The 20,479-nt window shown below is 40.5% G+C and overlaps 1 protein-coding gene across 1 annotated transcript; it reads right to left on the bottom strand.

Moving 5' to 3' along the window:
• Window positions 1-10,231: 10,231 nt before the first annotated feature.
• LOC139379391 (uncharacterized) lies at window positions 10,232-14,617 on the bottom strand. The gene is made up of 9 exons (XM_071122199.1): window positions 14,158-14,617; window positions 13,874-13,955; window positions 13,577-13,680; window positions 13,401-13,484; window positions 12,944-13,005; window positions 12,734-12,808; window positions 12,185-12,239; window positions 11,601-11,789; window positions 10,232-11,490 (listed from the first exon to the last, which is right to left on the bottom strand). The coding sequence occupies exons 1-9, from the start codon at window positions 14,281-14,283 to the stop codon at window positions 10,615-10,617; spliced, it is 1,653 nt and encodes a 550-aa protein (XP_070978300.1). The 5' UTR covers window positions 14,284-14,617; the 3' UTR covers window positions 10,232-10,614.
• Window positions 14,618-20,479: the final 5,862 nt, after the last annotated feature.

The raw sequence follows: 20,479 nt of genomic DNA on the forward strand, positions 1-20,479 counted from the left end.
TAGGGTGGGGGAGGGCTTTGTATGCATTGCGGAAGTTTAAGTAGCAATGATCCAGAATGCTAACAGCTCATGTCGCGCATTCGATATGCTGATATAATTTATGAAGTCTTGTTCTCAGGTTAGCGTTGTTAAAATCTCCAGCTACAATAAATGCAGCCTCGGGATGTATGGTTTCCAGTTTACATAGAGTCGAGTGAAGTTGTTTCAAGGCCGACGAGGTATGTGCTTGGGGGGAGATACACGGCTGTGACTATAATCGAAGAGAATTCTCTTGATTGTAAGGAATTCTAGGTCATGTGAACAAAAGGACTTGAGTTCCTGTATGTTGTTGTGATTACACCATGAGTTGTTAATCAGAAGGCATACACCCACGCCCTTCTTCTTACCAAAGAGATTTTTGTTTCTGTCTGTGCGATGCATGAAGAAACCGGGTGGCTGTACCGACTCTAAAAACATATCCCTCTTTTGCAGAGAAGTTCCACATATCGTACAATCACTGAGTAGTCTCAGTTGTCTAAGTAAGAGTCCTCTATCTTAGAAATGAATGAGATGACACTACTCAGTTCATCCAGGCTCTCCTGTAGCTGAACAGCTGTCTGTTTGATTGACTGGAAAAACTAATGGTCTCTGATTTGACCTCAGCCTTTGGTTTTTTCACGCATGCATGCATATATGCATGCACGCACGCATACACGCACGCTCACACACACACACACACACACACACACACACACACACGAGAATGTGTGCCAACACTCAAGACAAATATTTAAACACACACACTCTCTCACACAATTACACCAACAAACACAGGCAAAGATAAGTCTTCCTTGATAATGCCACATCAGCGAAGAGAAAATAAAACAAAGATCCTTGGGCACAAATAAATATGTAGGGGATGACATGGGTGGGACATGGTGAGGTAGGACCCAGGAGCAGAGAAGCGAACGAGAGGAGGAACCAGTGGTTAGAACAAACGTAAACACTTTACTGGAAAAAAGTTCAACAGTAGGTACAAAGTAGACTTGGGAAAACAACAAACACTCGATTATTTCCTCTCTAAAAGGAAATAATAATTAGTAACAGAAAACGCTTTAGCGTCATTATAGTTTCTAGGAAGGTCTCTGCCGCCCTCTGGTGACAGGTGGAACCATGACAGTAACCCACCCCCTTCTAGGAGCGGCTCTAGCCTCGGAGCCAGGGCAACCACCACGTAGTTGGTTGAAGTTCCGAACAAGTCCCGGGTCCAGGATGTCCCGGGCAGGCACCCACGCTCGCTCCTAAGGGGCCGTAGCCCCACCCAGTCCATCAGGTACTGTAGGTTTCCCAGGACCTGACGAGCCTACAGCAGACGACGGACGGTGTTGGCCGGGTGGCCATAAACAAGTCGAGGGGGTGAAGGGGCAGGTGTGGGGGGGAGAAGGTACTGGTCCTTACCAGCTTGAGACAGTAGACATGGAACGATGGACAGACTCTCATTGACCTGGGGAGCTGGAGACGATAGGTTACCGGGTTAATGCGACTCAGGATCTTAAATAGTACTACGTAAAGCGGGGCGAGCTTCCGAGAGTCCACTTTTTAGGGGAGATCACTGGTGGACAGCTACACCCGTTGAGCTGGTCGAAGGAACCGAAGGGGCCTTTGGTGCCAGTTAGCCTGGTGTTGTTGTTGGACAGAGGAGCGAAGCAAGGAGGATCGCGCTCTGGTCCAGGTGTGGCGACATAATCGACTGAACACCTCTGCTGAGGGCACCCCACTTCGGCCTATTGTTCAGGAAACAGGGGGGGGGGGGGGGGGGGGGGCGAAACCGAACTGATACTCAAATGGAGACAGTCTAGTAGCCGAATTCGGCAGTGTGTTGTGTGCATATTCGGCCCAGATGAGGAACTTGCTCCAGTTGGTGGCCTGAGTGGAGACAAAACAGCAGAGTAACTTCTTCAGCTCCTGGTAGACTGTGGGTGGAACCCAGAGGAGAGACTGACCGGTGCCCCCAGTCGCGCAACGAACTGGGTGCCATCGTCCAAGACAGCGTCCTGGGGGAGTCCTTGTAGTCGAAAGACATGCTAATCATGAGATCGGCTTTCTCCTTGGCCGAGGCATGTTGGGTAGGGCGAAGAATGAGAATGAAGGTAGAAACATCAAAAGAGAATGAAGGTAGATAACATCAAATAGTCAACAATTACAACGTGGGTAACACATTGAATTAGCGCAAACTACTGGAAAATAGTGTGTGAAAACATATGCATGCCCTATTCTTCATTGTGAAATTTTTTATTTTGAATAACCAAATAAAATTACCAGACACAGATTAAACCAAGTCCTGGATTGAAAGTGCTGTCAGTCAATTGAGAAACTCCACCACACTTTATCTGTGTCTGGAAAACTGGCCCAAATGTTCAGTTGGCATTGACCCTGATTGCTTCTCTAACCCTTACTATTTCTCGTAGACATACCAAAGATTGCGTTTACAGCAGAACTAGGAGGAGATGGCTATATACAGCACCGCCCTCGGTGAGAGAAACCAACCTGGCATTTAGCAATGTCTTCACAATCGTTGGCGACGCCTTCAATCCTGCATCAGTTAAACAGTTGGAAGACACTATCGAAGAACTATCAAAGTGGTTGCGAAAAGAGGGGTTGCATCCCAAAGATCTCTCCTATATCCTGAAATGTGCACTCGTTCACTACTCCCCACAAATGTAAAACCATTGGATTGGTGTAGGCATAGGCTAGAGGGAGTTTCCATATATTAGTCATATCTGTTCAAATCCATGAAAGGAAGTGAAAAGTGTACACTTTGGGAGAAAGAAGAGATTATTGGGATGCAACCAGTGTCTCATACTAACCCAATGCAACCCTCATTAGCACTATCAACATTATGTGTGCTTAAGTTAACCACATGTTGACACTGAGGCACTGAATGGCTACAGTAACAAAAGGTACACATCAGTTGCAAAGTTTTAAATACACCCATGCACAGTATAAGGTTTGTTTCTTGTTATAGTTGCTTCTGACCTCATCTCTCCCTACTACTCCTCTGAATCAGGTGTCTTCTGACCTCATCTCTCCCTACTACTCCTCTGAATCAGGTGTCTTCTGACCTCATCTCTCTATGCCAGTCCTCTGATACAGGTGTCTTCGATGCGCCAGTGAGACGAGTGTGCTACTTCATCTACTCATCATTTGCCCAAAGTTAGTCTCTATAGGTGCATGTTGTCTGCATGTTGTCTGCGTGTGATCATCAAACAGAGAATGACAGATCCAACAGCTACAGTAGGGTAATGGAGGTACTCTACATCTAGAACAGACAGGGAAAACCACAGCACATTCAGTGGCTTCTTGCTTTATAGAGCATAAGGATAAACCCCATTAAAAAAAACACATAGGCTGTATCTTAAATTGCACACTTTTCCCTATATAGTGCATGACGTTTTCACCACCTCCTATAGGGCTCTGGGCAAAAATAATGCACTATATAGGGAATAGCAGGGTGCCATTTGGGATGCAGACATACTGTGTCAGCACTTTTCTACTATAATGATCACATCAGTAGAACTAATAATAAATAACTTTATTTGCTCAGAAAACTGACAAGCTAATTTTTTGTAAATATATTTGATGCTAATGAACTATTTGTTTAATACAGTTGCTTTAAGAGTTCGGTTGTGAAAGTTGTGTTGGGGGAAAAAAGGATTTTAACTCTGTCCAAACCTCGTCTGAGGAATGCTGTTTAATGTTTTAGATATTAAGATTATAAAAATTGTATGACATAAAATATGGAATTTAACTCAAAACATGATAGAATAAATCAGAGTCCTAAAGGTGTGTGTGTATAATACTTTACACTACCCACGATGCAGGTCTTTTTAACTAATCTTAGAAATTGACATTGGCATTATAGATCTATAGATTGGTCTTTGTCTTGGTTGATCATTTTGGTTTTGTTAAGATCCCCGACGCTTGGTCTGAACATTATTAACATGCATCTATTGTGGAATGATTTTGGGAGCATGAGGACCTTATCTTTTATATCAGCGAGAAATCATTTTCCAAAAACAAAATGTTAAATTGATATACACCTTCATACGGTTAGGGTTATGTTTCCCACATTGCCATATCTCCATGTTACAGCGTTTGTTTACAGAAGACAGACGGAAGACAGAGGGACCACCTGTGCTAATTAGCATGCTCTATCTAGCATGCTCTGAACACCTGTGTGTAACAGAAGAAGGCCACCAGAAACGTGTTGTCACTGAAACAACACGTTACTACAATGTGATTTTCTGGATTTTTTTTCCTAATTTTGTCTGTCATAGTTGAAGTGTACCTATGATGAAAATTACAGGCCTCTCTCATCTTTTTAAGTGGGAGAACTTGCACAATTGGTGGCTGACTAAATACTTTTTGCCCCACTGTACATGTTTTTATTTATCAATTTTAAAATGCTTCTGCCGCAGGTGCAGCATGCCTTATTGATTACAGAGGGATGTTTTAGCTGTGACTGACAGATATTTAAAAAGTGCAGATGCAACGCTTGCAGAGTGATTTACCCGTAACTCTGGCCCCATCCAGAAACAACCTCTAGCCCCTACACTCTAAACACTTCATAGATCTGACATAAATGAGTGGAGGCAAAATGCTCTCTAAAACACTGTGAAGGGGTTGCCATGATTTTGACTTACAGGCAGCTCAGTGGCAAGTAAAATTCAGTATTTCATGTAACAGTACACTTACTGTAATATCAATACGGTATCAAAGCAAGTACTTCGGAATTAATTTATGAACGAATGGATGAGTGAAATTCATTGAGGGTAGGACAATGGATTGGTGCAAGCAGGTTGGCTGCAGGGTAAAGTGTTCACGCATTATAACATATTAATTCACATTTGGCGTTTTATATCACTTGCACTTCTAGAGGCCTTAACAAAGGATTCCAAACTGGCAGCGACTACAAGGGAAAACAGACCTAAAGGACATAGTAAACTGCTCAACTGTTTAATCACCTAGAGCCAATTGATGCACCGGTACATCAACATAGGTAACATAATTTTAAAAATACCCATCAACCGCCCCCCCCCCCCCCCCCCCCCCCCAACAGCTTAGACATACAGTGGTTAATAATTACTGCAATGGGGAACAATAACCATGTGGGATCTAAATTGTTACAGCATTCTCACTCACCGGTGCAACAAATATAACCTCTTACAAGCCACGCCTCAAAAATGTTTAATGAGCCAGAAACAACAATAACATGTACCCACTAGTGGTCAAAAGTTTTTTGGAGCTCCAAAGATACAGTATTTTACTGTATTCTGTGGGGTGGAATAACAGTACCATTTGAAACACAGCAATTTGTTCCCTGTCCAAAACATGTTCCCACTATGCACCTTAATTTACAGTATGATGCATTAAAAAAATTACAGTATTTTACTGTTGATAATACCCAGAATTACTCTATGAATTACCGTTTTCCATTACATTGTAGGCTATGTGGAACTTTGGCCATACCTATCCCACCCTTTCAGATCTACACAGATCCTAGGGGCTAGAGGTTGTTTCTGGATGGAAACTCTGTGTTCTGATTATATGCAATAGATGAAAACGAGCCCAGGGCAAGAGGTTGGGTTGATGTCAGCTCCCCCGCCATGCAAGCCCCAATGAGTCTGAGCTTGTTCTCCTCACAGAGTCCACTAGATGGCACTGCCCAGGTTGTCTGCAGGGCAGTGCCATCTGCCCAGGTTGTCTGTTGTTGTCTGCTGACCTCACAGTTGACTCTACCTGCCGGGGAAAGCCAGGTAAATACATTGAAGAATGTTAGTCAATACATTGAAGAATGTATTGACTTACACCAAGACATTGCACAACTTCCAGTTGAAACAAAAATACACCCAGTTTGGTGAATGATCTGTACAAAATTAAATGTATGTTGTTTGTGTTTTTTTAAGGAGGGATAGGGGCACAGGGACCCCCCTGGTAATGTGGGACAACCCAGACCTAAAGGGGAGATAGGAGTCAGGAGGTAAGCAGCAGTCCTTGACCTATGATTTTGGGATTTCTGTTTCGGCCTAGTATGGTTCTCAGAGGCAGGTGTCATTAGTTGTCTCTGATTGAGAATCATACTTAGGTAGCCTGGGTTTCACTGTTTGTTGGTGGGTGATTGTCTATGTTAGTTGCTTGTGTCAGCACAGTTCTCATTATAGCTTCACGGTCGTTATTCGTTTGTTTTGTATAGTTTGTATTCAGTGCTTTCTTTAATTAAAAACTTCATCATGAACACATACAACGCTGCATTTTGGTCCGTTCCTTACGACGATCGTGACATTGTCAACACAGCAGTTCTGCTTTTCTGAAATTCAATGCATGCAAAATGTCCAGAGATGCCCGAGTACATTTTCTACAAAAAAAAAATAATGGCTAAGTATAGCCACTCTAAAAATTCACATTGTGTATATGTAACATCATTAAGTGATGCAAACCACACATTTATGATGCTTTATATACAATGACAGTTTTTCATACATTTACATGATATAAAAACATTCAGAGTCAGAATCTCTTTATTAAACATATCTCAGTGTTAACTGCCTATGGGTCCCAATTTGCTTATGCAAAATAGCAAACTGCCCAATCTTAACTGTATTTATTCACAAGAGGTTGGTGGCACCTTAATTGGGGATAACGGGCTAATGGTAATGACTGGATTAGAGATAGTGGGAAGGTGGAAATCACGTGTATGAGGTGTTTGATGCCATTCCATTTGCTCCGTTCTGGTCGGTATTATGAGCCGTTCCTCCTCTCAGCAGCCTCCACTGTATCTAATAGACAGCAATGCAGTTGGGAGTTTTGAATACTGAAACTAGCATTTGCATGATATGCAATGCATTTTCAGACAGGCTGAACAATGTTTGTGGACTAATATTTGCATGGAGTGAGCGCTGTGTGTGTCACGAGGGACTGGGTGGGTGTGTGTGATAAAGTGCGTCTCGGTGAGAGGTGTAGGAGTCAGGCGCAGGGATTTCTGAGAAGCGTGTTATATAGATATATAGTCCACCAATACAAAAATGGCACAGACAAATCCAAAACTAGGCTCTCGAAGGTTTAGAAACTCGTTCCAACACACGGAGGAACAGCCACAGTTCCGACACTTACATACACGTGCCTAAATAGTGAAAACAATAAACGTCAAAGATAATCGAGCGCAAATACACACAAGCTTAATCCCACACGAACTAAGGCAGGCAACAGGTGCCCTATATACACCCAGAAATAAACTCAAATGAAACCAGGTGTGAAAAAGTACACAGACAAAACAACCAGAAAAGGAAAAAGGGATCGGTGGCGGCTTGTAAACCTGCGACGCCGAGCGCCGCCCGAACAGGGAGAGCAGTTACCTTCGGTAGAAGTCGTGACAGTGTGAGGTAAGAATCAGGCGCAGAGAGTTCCACAGGGAAAAGTGCACTTTAATATGGCACCAAAATCCAATGCCCAAAACACAGGGCGCGAAAAATACTGACCAACCCAAAACACAGGGAACACGGTCCGGAGCACGAACACACCCAACGACACAACACGTAACACAAAATCAATACCGCACAAAACAAGGGTGGGTTTACTACTCTTAAATAAGGAAGCACATCAGGGGAACAATTTAGACACAGGTGCAACTAATAAGACAAAACCAACAGAAAAAGGTAAAGGGATCGGTGGCAGCTAGTAGGCTGGTGACGACGACCTCCGAGCACCGCTCGAACAGGCAGTGGAGCCAACTTCGGTGGAGGTCGTGACACTGTGTTTACTCTGGATGGCTGTATTTCATACATTACTCTGGTTCTACTTGGGCAGTATTAATCACTGCTTAATTTTAATGCAAAGAAAACTGGGTCCCTGTTTCTTAAGGGCTAATTTGCTCCAGGGGTACCACACTACTATGTCTGACCCTGTAAAACAACACATTTCACTGCACCTATCTGGTGTATGTGACAATAAAACATATTTTTTATTTGTTTTACTTTTATGTTATAGAACCCCACCGTGGCGGTGTCATAAGACCCATAAAACTTAGAGGTCAAACAGGGAAATATTCCAATCGTTTTTCCACCAGTCATTTTTTCTCATGGGGGATTTTAGAAACACTTACAACAAGGGTTGTGTTTCGTGTAGGCTTATCCTGGAGTGACATTTTGATAACCATGTAAATCTCTTTCGGACAAGGTGATTGTTATCAATATATTTGGCTTTATTTAGTCTCAGATTCGAAAATGTTAAATAGCATCAAAGTAGACATGCAACGCTACAAATCCCTGCCAGCTCCTGTACGTCATCTCTAGCTGACACCTTAGCTAACAGGTATTGTGTCAATGTAAAACTTGCTCAAGACAGTTCACAGAATTGTCAGTTGAAAGAAATCTAGTCAATGTATTCATTATTACATTTAACAACAATATGTAGTTAATACAGAGGCCCAGTGCCTTTCATTGATGGTTGTGAGCTGTGCTGCTTGATCAAACAACAGTATCATGTGACATTTTCTTTGTTAGCAGCTGATTCCCAAGTTTCAAGGGGAAGTTCACCCATTTTTACATGTGGCCTTTATTCACTCTTTCTGTGCTTCTAGTTAATCCCCCCAAAAAGTTTTTGTTCATATTTTGTTACAGAGAAAATAGTTTGTCACATTTTGCTGATTCTTCACTTGCCATTAACTCCAATACATTATTCAAATGTGTCTAAAATATGTTATAAAATACTACAAAGCAACTCAAATTACATCAGAATCTCTGTCTGGATAATGTCTCTGCACAAAAAAAATCACAGTGAATGATGCTATTTATAACAACAAGAAAACATTTGCAAATATTGGATTATGGGACAGTGGAACATTCATTTTTTAAATTGAGTGCAGAGACATTATCCAGACAGAGATTCTGATGTAATATTAGTGGGTTGGAGTGTTTTATAACATTTTAATAATGTATTGTAGTCTATGGCAAGTGATGACTCTGTAACTAAACAAAATATGCAAATAATTTTAAAAACAGTTTGGGGGAACAACTACAAGCACAGAAAGAGTTAAAATAAGGCCACATATAAAAATGGCCGAACTTCCCCTTTAAGTTCAAAACTTTGTCCATTCTTGTTAGGAATGGACATTTGTCTTCGGCTTACAGGCATGTGGCTACAAAACAAACACATTCTCATTCTGAACCCTTGAATACATGATATAGAAATTCATTTGTTTAAACATTGGATTTGGATTACTTTAATTTGCATTTAGGAGTCAACAGTAGTCTCCATGTTTTTCAGTTCCTCCAACTGTTCTCTGTAGCTGTCCGTTTTCATGGTTCCTAGTTCCATCAGAAGGTTACACATGTCTGGCTGTCAGCTGCTGATTGTCTTGGCTAGGGCTGGTGCTTGGATCTGAGAAGAACTTCAGTCTACGCCCTGTGCCTGTTCAGGCTGAATCTGTACCATGATGTCATTCAGGTTGACTTCTCCAGATTCTTCACTGAGAGTTTGAGTCCCAGACAGACACGTCAGCACCAGGGTCTGAGTCAGTCCTTCATTCTACAACTTGTACGTAAGTAGCATCAAAATTCACACAAAACCCCTCGGCTACCTGAGTAGCTCGTAGTGCTGTCTCTTTCCTTTATATACATTTCCATGTGAAACATTACGCAATGTTACAGTGTCATTAGGACGCAGGGACAAAAACAGACATGTTCAAGGACTCTATGAAAAATGTATAAAATGGAACTATTCAAACAGAGTATTCTTAGGCAGCATGGATATTGTCATTTAGCTTGATGCTTTTATGCAGTGTCTTACAGAACAATTTGTGACTCCAATGGGAATTTAACTCACGACTCCGAAGTCTTACTGACTGAGCCACACAGGACCACATGGAGAATGTGTACACGGTTAATGTGATTCTTTGGGTTCACCTGAGGTCAAGTCCGTCCTTGTGTGTGTTAACAGATGGCCATTCGCAGACACGTTCATTTTCCAGGATACAGGTGCAGCACAAACAAGTACCGGATACTAACAGGCTGCTAAATATGAACGTTTTTGAAATATATCTGTTGTTTGTACTTCAACAGGGTTTACCAGTGTGTATTTGGGCCTGGAAAATGCTACCATCAGGCCAAAAGACAGATTGGTGCATTGTACACTTTAAAATAATGAACTGATCGTTATTATTTTACCATGAAGAAACGTTCATGCACAATATTTCAGAAACATTTCAGTAAATATTTTATTAACACAATTCCATACAATCATCATGCACTTTCATCCATTAATAGATTGAAACGGATCATTTTGCAGTTGCTTACTACTTTGATACAATTTGTTTCATGAATATAATACACAGGTCAAATCAATCCCGACAGTTGTGATATAAAATTAATATTTTCCGAAGTAGAGGTATCTGTGATATAGATTTTGATTCTGTAACATTTAGTTGTCATAACTGAGTTGTACAAGCCATGTCTTAAGGATGAAAGTGAGTTTCTGGCGATCAAAACGGACATCTGCCCATACCGGTCTATTACAGAGAAGTTCAATATTAAAGTATGATTGGATCTGTTGTTTATGCATCCCGTACAATCACTGAGTAGATCAGTCGTCTAAGTAACAGTCCTCTATCTTAGGAATGAACGAGATGACGTCACTCAGTTCGTCCAGGCTCTCCTGTAGCTGTTCAGCTGTCTGTCTGATCGTCTGGATGAACTTCATGGTCTCTGACTTGACCTCAGCCTTTGGTTCTTCACATCCAGGCTCCAGCTCAGTGATGGAGTCTGTGTCCATCACTTCTAACTTGCTGGTATCGCCAGACTGTTCATTCGCCTTCGCCTGTCGGATGTTGTGGATCTCTCTGGCGTCCATGGCGATGAAGAAGATATCAACCGCTACAAAAAAAGCGGAAAATATTCCTGTCGCCACCTCTGCCACACGCACTGCCCTGGCAGTTTGGGCTGCCACCTTGCCAATATTGGCCACCCGGAGTAGTCTGAAGAGCTCTATTGTGCCCGCAAGGCCTTTCCCAGCCCTCACCCCAGCACTAGCAGCGGCCTCTACATTGAAACCGGCACTTTTTATCTTAGAAGAGCTACTTTGCATGAGTGTCTCCAAACCCTCAGCGATGTCTTGCAGAGATGTCACCACAGAGTTCATCTTCTCCTGGAACTCCTTGATGATGTTCTTGATGGCTCGGCGGTCGGTGGACTGATTGACCATGTTGGTGATGTTTGATACTCCGGCTGTGGCTCCACCAGCGACAGCCACCCCAATACCAACCCCGGTGACGATCAGGGAGGCGCCCAGAGTGAAGGGAGCCAGGATAAGCCCCACTATAGAGGTGATTCCTCCAGCTGCTCCAATAACACCTCCCGTCAGACTGCCTATGGTGGTGCCTTTGTGCATACTCTCCAAGCCGTCTGCCAGAGTTCTCAGCTTGTCCAAGGTGGTCTGGAGTTCCTCCACAGTTTTCTCACTCTATAGAAATGCATGAATACATTTAGATGAATGAATGAATGGAAATGTAGATTGTTGGATGGATAAACATACATATTGAACAATTGATTGATTGAAATTGTATAGCAAACCTTTTTTGTGATGAAACTGATAATGAAGGGTTTTGCCATGATGTCAGCAGCTGAAGGCCTAATGGTCGGGTCTTGTTGGAAGATGTCACACAGGAGGTCGCGGAGCTCAGATGAGAAGCTTTCTGGGAGAGATGGGTAAGAACCTCCCAATATTTGGCGGATGAGCTTGATTGTGTTCTCTGCAGTGAACTGTGAAGAAAGAACTGTCTATGATCACCCAATATCCTTTAGCTAGGTGGTGGACAGGCAAAATAGAATGCATTCAATATGTGTCGGAATAATTGGATGTTGATTGACCCTTCAAGTCAGAATTTTGCAACCTGAGTTTACAAGTTTTGGTATATGATCTTTTAACTTTTCAGCTGAAAAGTGATTATACAGAGCAATCTTACAATCTTAATAATTTTTATAAAATACAGGTTGTTAGTTTGACTTTGTCAATGTTAGCTATCTTTAGCTAGCTGGGTAGATACTATTATCTCATTAGTTGAAGAATTATTCCTACTTTAAAACCATTTGACTACACTCAACCTTAACTGGAAAATGCGAAATTACAATGGGCATTTGAATGCAGGATTACTTACTGCACACTGAAGCATACACAACTCATACAGCACGCATCCCAAGGACCAAATATCACTGCAAAGATGGAAAATAAATAAATAAATTCTCATGTTATTCTCATTATTTTACACTGCATAACCCTCACATGTATAGTTTCACATTTATAACCCCATAATAAAGCCTTCATAGATATGTCATAAACATATCCTGTGTGTGTGTGTGTGTGTGTGTGTGTGTCATGACAGCTGATCTCTGAAAATGTCAACTTATTTTACATTTTCATTATTGTCTTGGCCATCTTATTGGCTTGGCTTACCTAACATACAGTATGGCTTGTGACATCACTTTGACATATTTTATGATACCATATCATAGGCCTTGTGACAGAAGGTTCAAGTTACAGTAAATGATTGATTATCCACCCTCAAATGTTTTGTTAGCTTTAGTGATTTCATTCTCACCTCACTATACCTTCAACATTTTGGGTAATTACTAACTATTTAATCAATATCTTAAAAAAAAAAAAATCAGGAATATATATTTAAATATGCATGTTAAATATTTTCTACCTTTTGGTGTCATATATTCCACCAGTTAGAATCTCTGGGCCTAAATAACCCACCATTCCATCCTCGTTGGTCGTCCTGATAAAAGAAATTGGAACATGAACACAAAAAAAATACTAAAATACTCATTGATGTAATCAAAAATGCTCAACTATTAATGTATTTAACTATTAATATGTGTTGTGTAAATTCATCATGAGCCAAGTAACATACTTTTCATTGACACTTGCAAACGCTCCCAAACGAAGTGTTTCAAATTCTGTGAGGAGTACGCTCTAGTATGGATCATAAAAGATCATTGTACAGTTGAGGCGTTAAGCAACAGTTATATGACATTCCATTATTTCATTTAGGCACTGACATGAATCATATCAAAAGTTTTTGCAATCATCTCTATTTCTATTGCTGTGAATTCCATGTCAACAATCCCACCCAAATCATTACGTGTGGTTGATTGTTTAAGAAGGCTTTACATGTGTCATTGTAAATACAAAATTGTTCTTAACTGACTTGCCTAGTTAAATGAAGGTTACATTTTAATAAAATAAAATAATAATAACTAGGCTTTACATAAAACCTGACATTTTTTCAACTCTCCTTTTTCTTAAAAAAAAATAATCCAGGCTCTCTTTAAACTAATAGCCTTTGCATGATGTTCTATTAGCTGTACCTGGGGTCTCAGTTCTCTGTGAAGAAGGCCCTGGTCATGTACATGCTTCAGGGCCATGCAGATCTTGACAAACCAGTCCATAATCTGTGAAGGTATCAAAGTGATTATATATTTAGCCTAAAATAAAAAATTAAAACAGTTGTGGTGTGGAATTTTCTAGTTATTACTTCAGCTACCTTCTCAGAGTACTCTTCTGTAGGGTTTGTCATCTGCTCTTGTATCTTCTGTGACAGATTTCCCTTTGCACAATGGTCTGTCACTATATAGTAGCAGTTATCCTCTGTGAAAATGTATTAGTAGTTTGTGTGTGAATTCTACCTGAGAATTCTAATCGTGAAACATATTAATACTGTAGTAGTTCACTTGTTGAAGTTGCTGATACTGTATTACCTTGTAATTCCAATACATTGTCTCTGAAACAAATAAAATACATTTAAATACAAATGTAACGACAACGATAATGATGTAGTTACCTAGAAATGAGTTGTTGTAGCTTACAATGTGGGGGTGACTAATCTGTCTGAGGCTTTCAACACTGGAGTTCAGGACAGATGTCTGTCAAAACAAATGATACGTGACTTATTGAAAGATATATGCATGTGAATTATGTATTTTATCTTTATGAACACAGTCATTATTGTTGCACCTGCAGAGTTGCCTATAATTGAAAACCAATTATGTATCCTATCCCTCTGTGATCATTCCAAAAAACTCTAAGATATAATCAATTCAGAAATAACAAATAGTTCTCACATACCTCATTGAGTTTGATCTCTTTAATGAAGAACTGGTCACCATGTTTGTCAGTAGCTATGACACCGTTCTCTACCTCCTTCTGGGTAGTGTATCCTTTCTTCTCAAGGACACTCTGTGTTTTCCCCATCTTTAGATTCCACTGGAATCTGTGTTTCACTCATGTCAATGAGCAATGCAATATTATTTGAAAATCAATAAAAAAAATTGCAATATACACTAAGTGTACAAAACTTTAGGAACACCTTCTTAATATTGAGTTGCACCCCCTTTTGTCCTCAGAACAGCCTGAGTTCGTCTGGGCATGGACTCCTCAAGGTGTTGAAAGTGATTCACAGGGATACTGGCCTATGTTGTCTCCAACGGTTGCCACAGTTGTGCCAAGATGGCTGGATGTCTTTTGGGTGGTGGACCATTCTTGATACACAGGGGAAGCTGTTGAGCGTGAAAAAAACCCGGCAGCGTTGCAGTTCTTGACACACTGAAACCGATGCACCTGGCACCTACAACCATACCCCGTTCAAAGGCACTTACTGTAAATATTTGGTCTTTCCCATTCATCCCCTGAAAGGCACACATACACAATCCATGTCTCAATTGTCTCAAGGCTTAAAAATTCTTCTTTAACCTGTCTCCTCTCCTTCATCTACGCTGACTGAAGTTGTTTTAAGAAGTGACTTCAGTAAGGGATCATATCTTTCACCTGGATTCACCAGTCTGTCATGGAAAGTTTAGGTGTTCCTAATATTTTGTACACTCAGTGTATAAACACATTTGCGTTTGCGGTAATACAAACATACCAGTAAGGTGTATATGTTATTTACACAGGCTTACCTTTGCTTGTCTGTCTGCTGGTTGTGCTGTTGGTTTACCTAAACTCTGATTTGAATAGGAGTTCCAGTCTTATGTGCAGGGCTCCTCTGCTTCTGTGGCATGATCAAACTAACCCACCCACACCCATATCCGCATTACATGTTCAGCAATCCTGGATCAACTATCAACCATTGTGTCAGCTGGGAGGGACTACAGCGAAGTTTGAGCTAAACTAAAGCATTCAGATCATGTGATTTACAAGACCTCATAAATGCCTTTAGGCTAAAGTGAAAGCATTCACAAGTTCAAGTGTTGAAACAAGAGCTGTATACTGTCGTCAACTTGTTTATTTTGTCATGTTTTTTATTGTCCTCTGTACCTGAAACACATGCGTATTATCAGTTGAACAGGGTGAAATAATTATGTGTTTTCCTTTTTGGCACACTGCTAAAAAATAAATTACAAATTCATATTAAAAAGTCAACAGATATGAGAAAACGGTTTAACATACTGTACATGCATCAGTTTGCTATTTTATTTTTCATCTTATGTTTCATTAAAACAGTTTGCGAGCTGCTTAGCTCTGCTTACCAGCTGGCAGATGTGGTAGAGTAGTATTGCTTTGGGAATTGTCTTTGGTTAAAGATTAATAGGAATTCAAAGGTAGGCTATCCAACTCTACCTCTGAGTGATTTTGTGAGGAAAAATTCCATTTCAAATACTATAACAATATTTGCATCACAAGTCATATCAACCTAGCTTTGAGCTCATGGTTCTAAGAGAGCGAATGGCTGATCAAACTGGAGTCTTGTATGTGAAAGAACATGACACTAGACTCATGTTTCTTCAACCTTGGTAAACTGAAATAACATGGTCATTTTTATTCCAATAATGATTCTCAGATGGACTGCTGCTTACCTCCAGTCTCCCCTATCTCGCCTTTAGGTCCGGCTGGTCCCACATGACCCTTTTCTTCCTAAAAAAATACGACAAACATGATAGCTCTCACCAATCTTAGGACAGTCTGTAAAAGGCGGCATATAAAGTCATATCACAGTTGTATCACACACTACACTGCCATGTGGAGGTACTGTTGTCTACTCTACAGTCTCCGACAAACACTCTCAGGTTGTTTATTGGTTGTTTATTGGTTAAAGCTCTATTCAACCAGGTTAAGTGCAGAGAGCAGTGTGTTAGAGCAGTTACTACTAGTTTATTCATGACGTAACATGCAACTGAAGCCACTGCAATGAATGAACACATTGACAACAAATACATTTTTCAAGACAGACCTTGGGTCCGATGTGGATGACACTCAACTACTTTAAAGTCAGCCTGTTTTGTTGGAATGGAATTTAGGCCTTCCATGGTGACGTCACCATGTGATACATTTGTTCAAATAGACCAATAACTGTAACGCTCGTCTGAAGAAGAGGACCAAAGCGCAGCGTGGTACGTGTTCATGATGATTTATTCAAACTGAACACTGAAACAAATAACAAAATGAAACAGTTCTGTCTGGTGCAGACACAAAACAGAAAACAACAACCCACAAAACACAGGTGGGAAAAGGCTGCCTAAGTATGATTCCCAATCAGAGACAGCGATAGACAGCTGTCCCTGATTGAGAACCATACCCGGCCAAAACATAGAAACACAAAACATAGAAATGAAGAACATAGAATGCCAAACCCAAGTCACACCCTGACCAAACCAAATAGAGACATAAAAAAGGCTCTCTAAGGTCAGGGCGTGACAATAACAAAGAGAGTTCGAAACCTCTCTGTCAATAACAGCAACAAAAAATCCCCTTCCCACTCAGAACACTCACAGACAGTCCTAGCAAATGTCTTGCTTGAGCTGCTCGCAGACAGTCCTAGAAAATGTCTTGCTTGAGCTGTTGCCCTTTGCGAAGAAGCATTTTTATTTTTGACCATTTTAACTGAAAACAATCACAGTTACCCAGAAATGAGTCAAATATTGAGATAAAAACAGCTGCGTTGGACCTTTAAAAAAGAGTAAGTTACACAACAAACAGACTCTTAGTAAGCTCTATAATAACAGTACCTCAATACGTGTTCCCTATTCTGAAATGTAACCTAGGAAACACATATTGAGGTACTGTTATTATACAGGGCGTAGCCTTATTAGTCCCGTCCTTGAGACAGCTTGCTGAGAGTTTGTTTCTTGTGTAACTTGCTCTTTATTAAATATGAATATGCTAAAGGGGTTATTAAGGATTGGCCTAATATATGGCTAATGAGACGTAATAAAGGCCTTATAAGATACTTATGCACACTTCTAAACTACAAATGAGTGGCTAATATTTGCACCTTCAAATAAAGTGTTACATGACCCGGGAAAACATTCCTGTTGGCCAATAAGAGTTCTGATATGCTCCTGGTCAAGCCGCACAGCTAGGAGTCAAGGCCCAAAAGTATGGAAGAAAAAAGTTAAAAATTGACTTTTTGTTGTCGTTTTCTTTTACCCTACCCAGAGTTTGAGACAAAGAAATCACTTGAGGACTGCAGTCATAGGAACGACCCTAGGAACTGCTCTTACATCTCTGTCACAACCAGCTCACCTTACATAGTGGAGATGAATTAATGAAACCCCCAGAGAGACTTGGGGAATACCTGGGGATCATTAGGGAAATACAAAACGAATCAAAGCATGGCAATGCAAAGTATCCAGGGCGGCTTTGCCTCTAGGGCAGAAACTAATGCAATGAAGTGGTAAAGTTTAGGCAAGTAAGTTTTGATATTGTTTACGTTTGGGCAAGTAATTCCAATTGGTTAAGGTTAGGGTGGGATTCAAACCAGTGACCTTGTGTATGGCAACCCACTTGGACAGTTTTACGAATCAGATGCTTAGACATTACCAGAACCTCTCAATTCATCATCAATTATTAAAACATATGTACTTAATTCATTCATAACAAACAGATTAAAATGCTGATATTAAAATTGTAAACATAAAAATAAAAAAAGATAATCCTAAAATATAATGAATCTCACCTTTGTATTAAACCTTTTTCTTGCCAATGAGTCAATGATTGTGTTGTATGAAAATGAGACAGTTTTTTTTTAAATCGCCTTGTACAATGGAACAACAATGGACTTGATCAGTAAGTGGTATTACCAAAATTGGTACAGTGGATTCATCCTCCTCAGGTGTAAACCGTCCTGTGTAAACTTCCATTATTTAATACTTAGATTATTTATTTCAGGTGGAGGTGATAAATTAAATTGCCTATGATCCTCATATAAAAATAATCTCTACCTGTTCTTTAAAACTTGACCCTGAGGTCCAGTCATTGGCTTTCAAAAAGTGTTCTATTTCTTGCGGTCCGTTGAGGATGATGGTAAGCTTCAGAAAACCGTATTTGAAATGTAAATGTTTTGACTATGCTGACACCAATTGTTGCACGTATACTAGCATGCTTACACACACACACACACACACATACACACACACAAACAGGAACGAGGATGTGTTTTGAAGGATTGTTTTGAAATGTATTATTAACATTTTGCCTTATTCTTCTCCTGCTGGTGAATTTGCCTCTACCTCCACCACACTTTAGACAGATTTCTCAATTCGACTTCCCTCAAGCCCTGTGAAGCCATTGATTCGCCGTGAATAAAGTCAAATTTTTTTTTGTAATTTATCATATCATCTGTGGTCATTGTTGACTGTGGTCCTCTACAGCAGGTATTTCCAAACTGGGGTACACGCGCAATGCTGTCGGGGGTATGCCAAATAAAAATGTAATTCACATTTTAAAAATGCACTTTTTTTTTTTTTTTACTCTTTTTTTTTCCTTCACATTTTCAAACAGTCCATCTATATTTTCCAATGGGTCGAGGTTTTTTCTCGCCTGAGTAGCCTCGTTTTACTGCCAAAAATACAATAAAACCATCTAGTGTTCAGCAAAATAACAACACAATGTCAAATACAGGTAACCTAGTCAAAAAAATGAACATCCAATCACATTAACCGCTACTCTCTTGCGGGAATTCCACTAACAGTCCGTATGCAGCCAAACGTAGCTGCTGCTCATGTTGGTATCTGTGCTGATGGCGCAAAAGCCATGACAGGGAGACGTAGTGGAGTGGTAACGTGCGTGCAAGCAGTTGCTCCCGACGCCACTTGGGTACACTGCAGCATCCACCGAGAGGCTCTTGCTGCCAAGGGAATGCCTGACAGCTTGAAAGACATTTTGGACACTACAGTGAAAACAGTTAACTTTGTTAAAGCATGGCCTCTGAACTCTTGTGTATTTTCTGCACTATGCAATGATATGGCTCAGCGACCATGTAACGCTTTTACAACATACGTGCTGGTTATCAAGGGGCAAAGTATTGACACGTTTTTTTTAATTGAGTGATGAGCTTAAAGTTTTCTTTACTGACCATAATTTTCACTTGTCTGGCCGCTTGCATGATGATGAGTTTCTCACACGACTGGCCTATCTGGGTGACGTTTTTTCTCACCTAAATGATCTGAATTTAGGATTACAGGGACTCTCCTCAGCTATATTCAATGTGCGGGAAAAAATTGAGGCTATGATTAAGAAGTTGGAGCTCTTCTCTGTCTGCGTTAACAAGGACAACAACACAGGTCTTTGCATCATTGTATGAGTTTTTGTGTGCAAATTAACTCAAGCTTACGGACAATGTCAAATGTGATATAGCGAAGCACCTGAGTGAGTTGGGTGCGCAATTACGCAGGTACTTTCCCGAAACGGATGACACACACAACTGGATTCGTTATCCCTTTCATGCCCTGCCTCCAGTCCACTTACCAATATCTGAACAAGAGAGCCTCATCGAAATTGCAACAAGCGGTTCTGTGAAAATTTAATTTAATCAGAAGCCACTGACAGATTTCTGGATTGGGCTGCGCTCAGGGTACTCGGCCTTGTCAAATTGTGCTGTTAAGACACTGATGCCCTCTGCAACCACTTACCTATTTGAGAGTGGACTCTCGGCCCTCACTAGCATGAAAACTAAATACAGGCACAGACTGTGTGTGGAAAATGATTTAAGACTGAGACTCTCCAATACAACCCAACATTGCAGAGTTATGTGCATCATTTCAAGCACACCCTTCTCATTAACCTGTGGTGAGTTATTCACAATTTTCGATGAACAAATAAGGTTTTATAAGTAAGATGGTTATATAAATAGCAAAATTATTGATTATTATAACACTTCCCATGAGCCGGGTTGTGACAAAAACTTACACTCATTCTTATGTTTAATAAATGTATCGTATAGTGTGTGTGTGTGTGTGTGTGGCAGGCTTACAAGGATGGAAAAAAAAAACATTTGTTTGGACTATAAGAAATTTGGGAACCACTGCTCTAATGCCGTTGAGCCCGTTGATTATTACTTGAGTCAGCCAGTAGGTGGCAATGTAGTACAGTCATGTTGAAAAATCACTCACATTTTTTTTTTTTTTAATTGTGTGTTAGTTTTTCCAGGCCTGTTGATACTGTTGATCTACTC

Source organism: Oncorhynchus clarkii, chromosome 21 (assembly GCF_045791955.1).
Source record: "Oncorhynchus clarkii lewisi isolate Uvic-CL-2024 chromosome 21, UVic_Ocla_1.0, whole genome shotgun sequence".
In the NCBI taxonomy this organism is placed as follows: domain Eukaryota; kingdom Metazoa; phylum Chordata; class Actinopteri; order Salmoniformes; family Salmonidae; genus Oncorhynchus; species Oncorhynchus clarkii.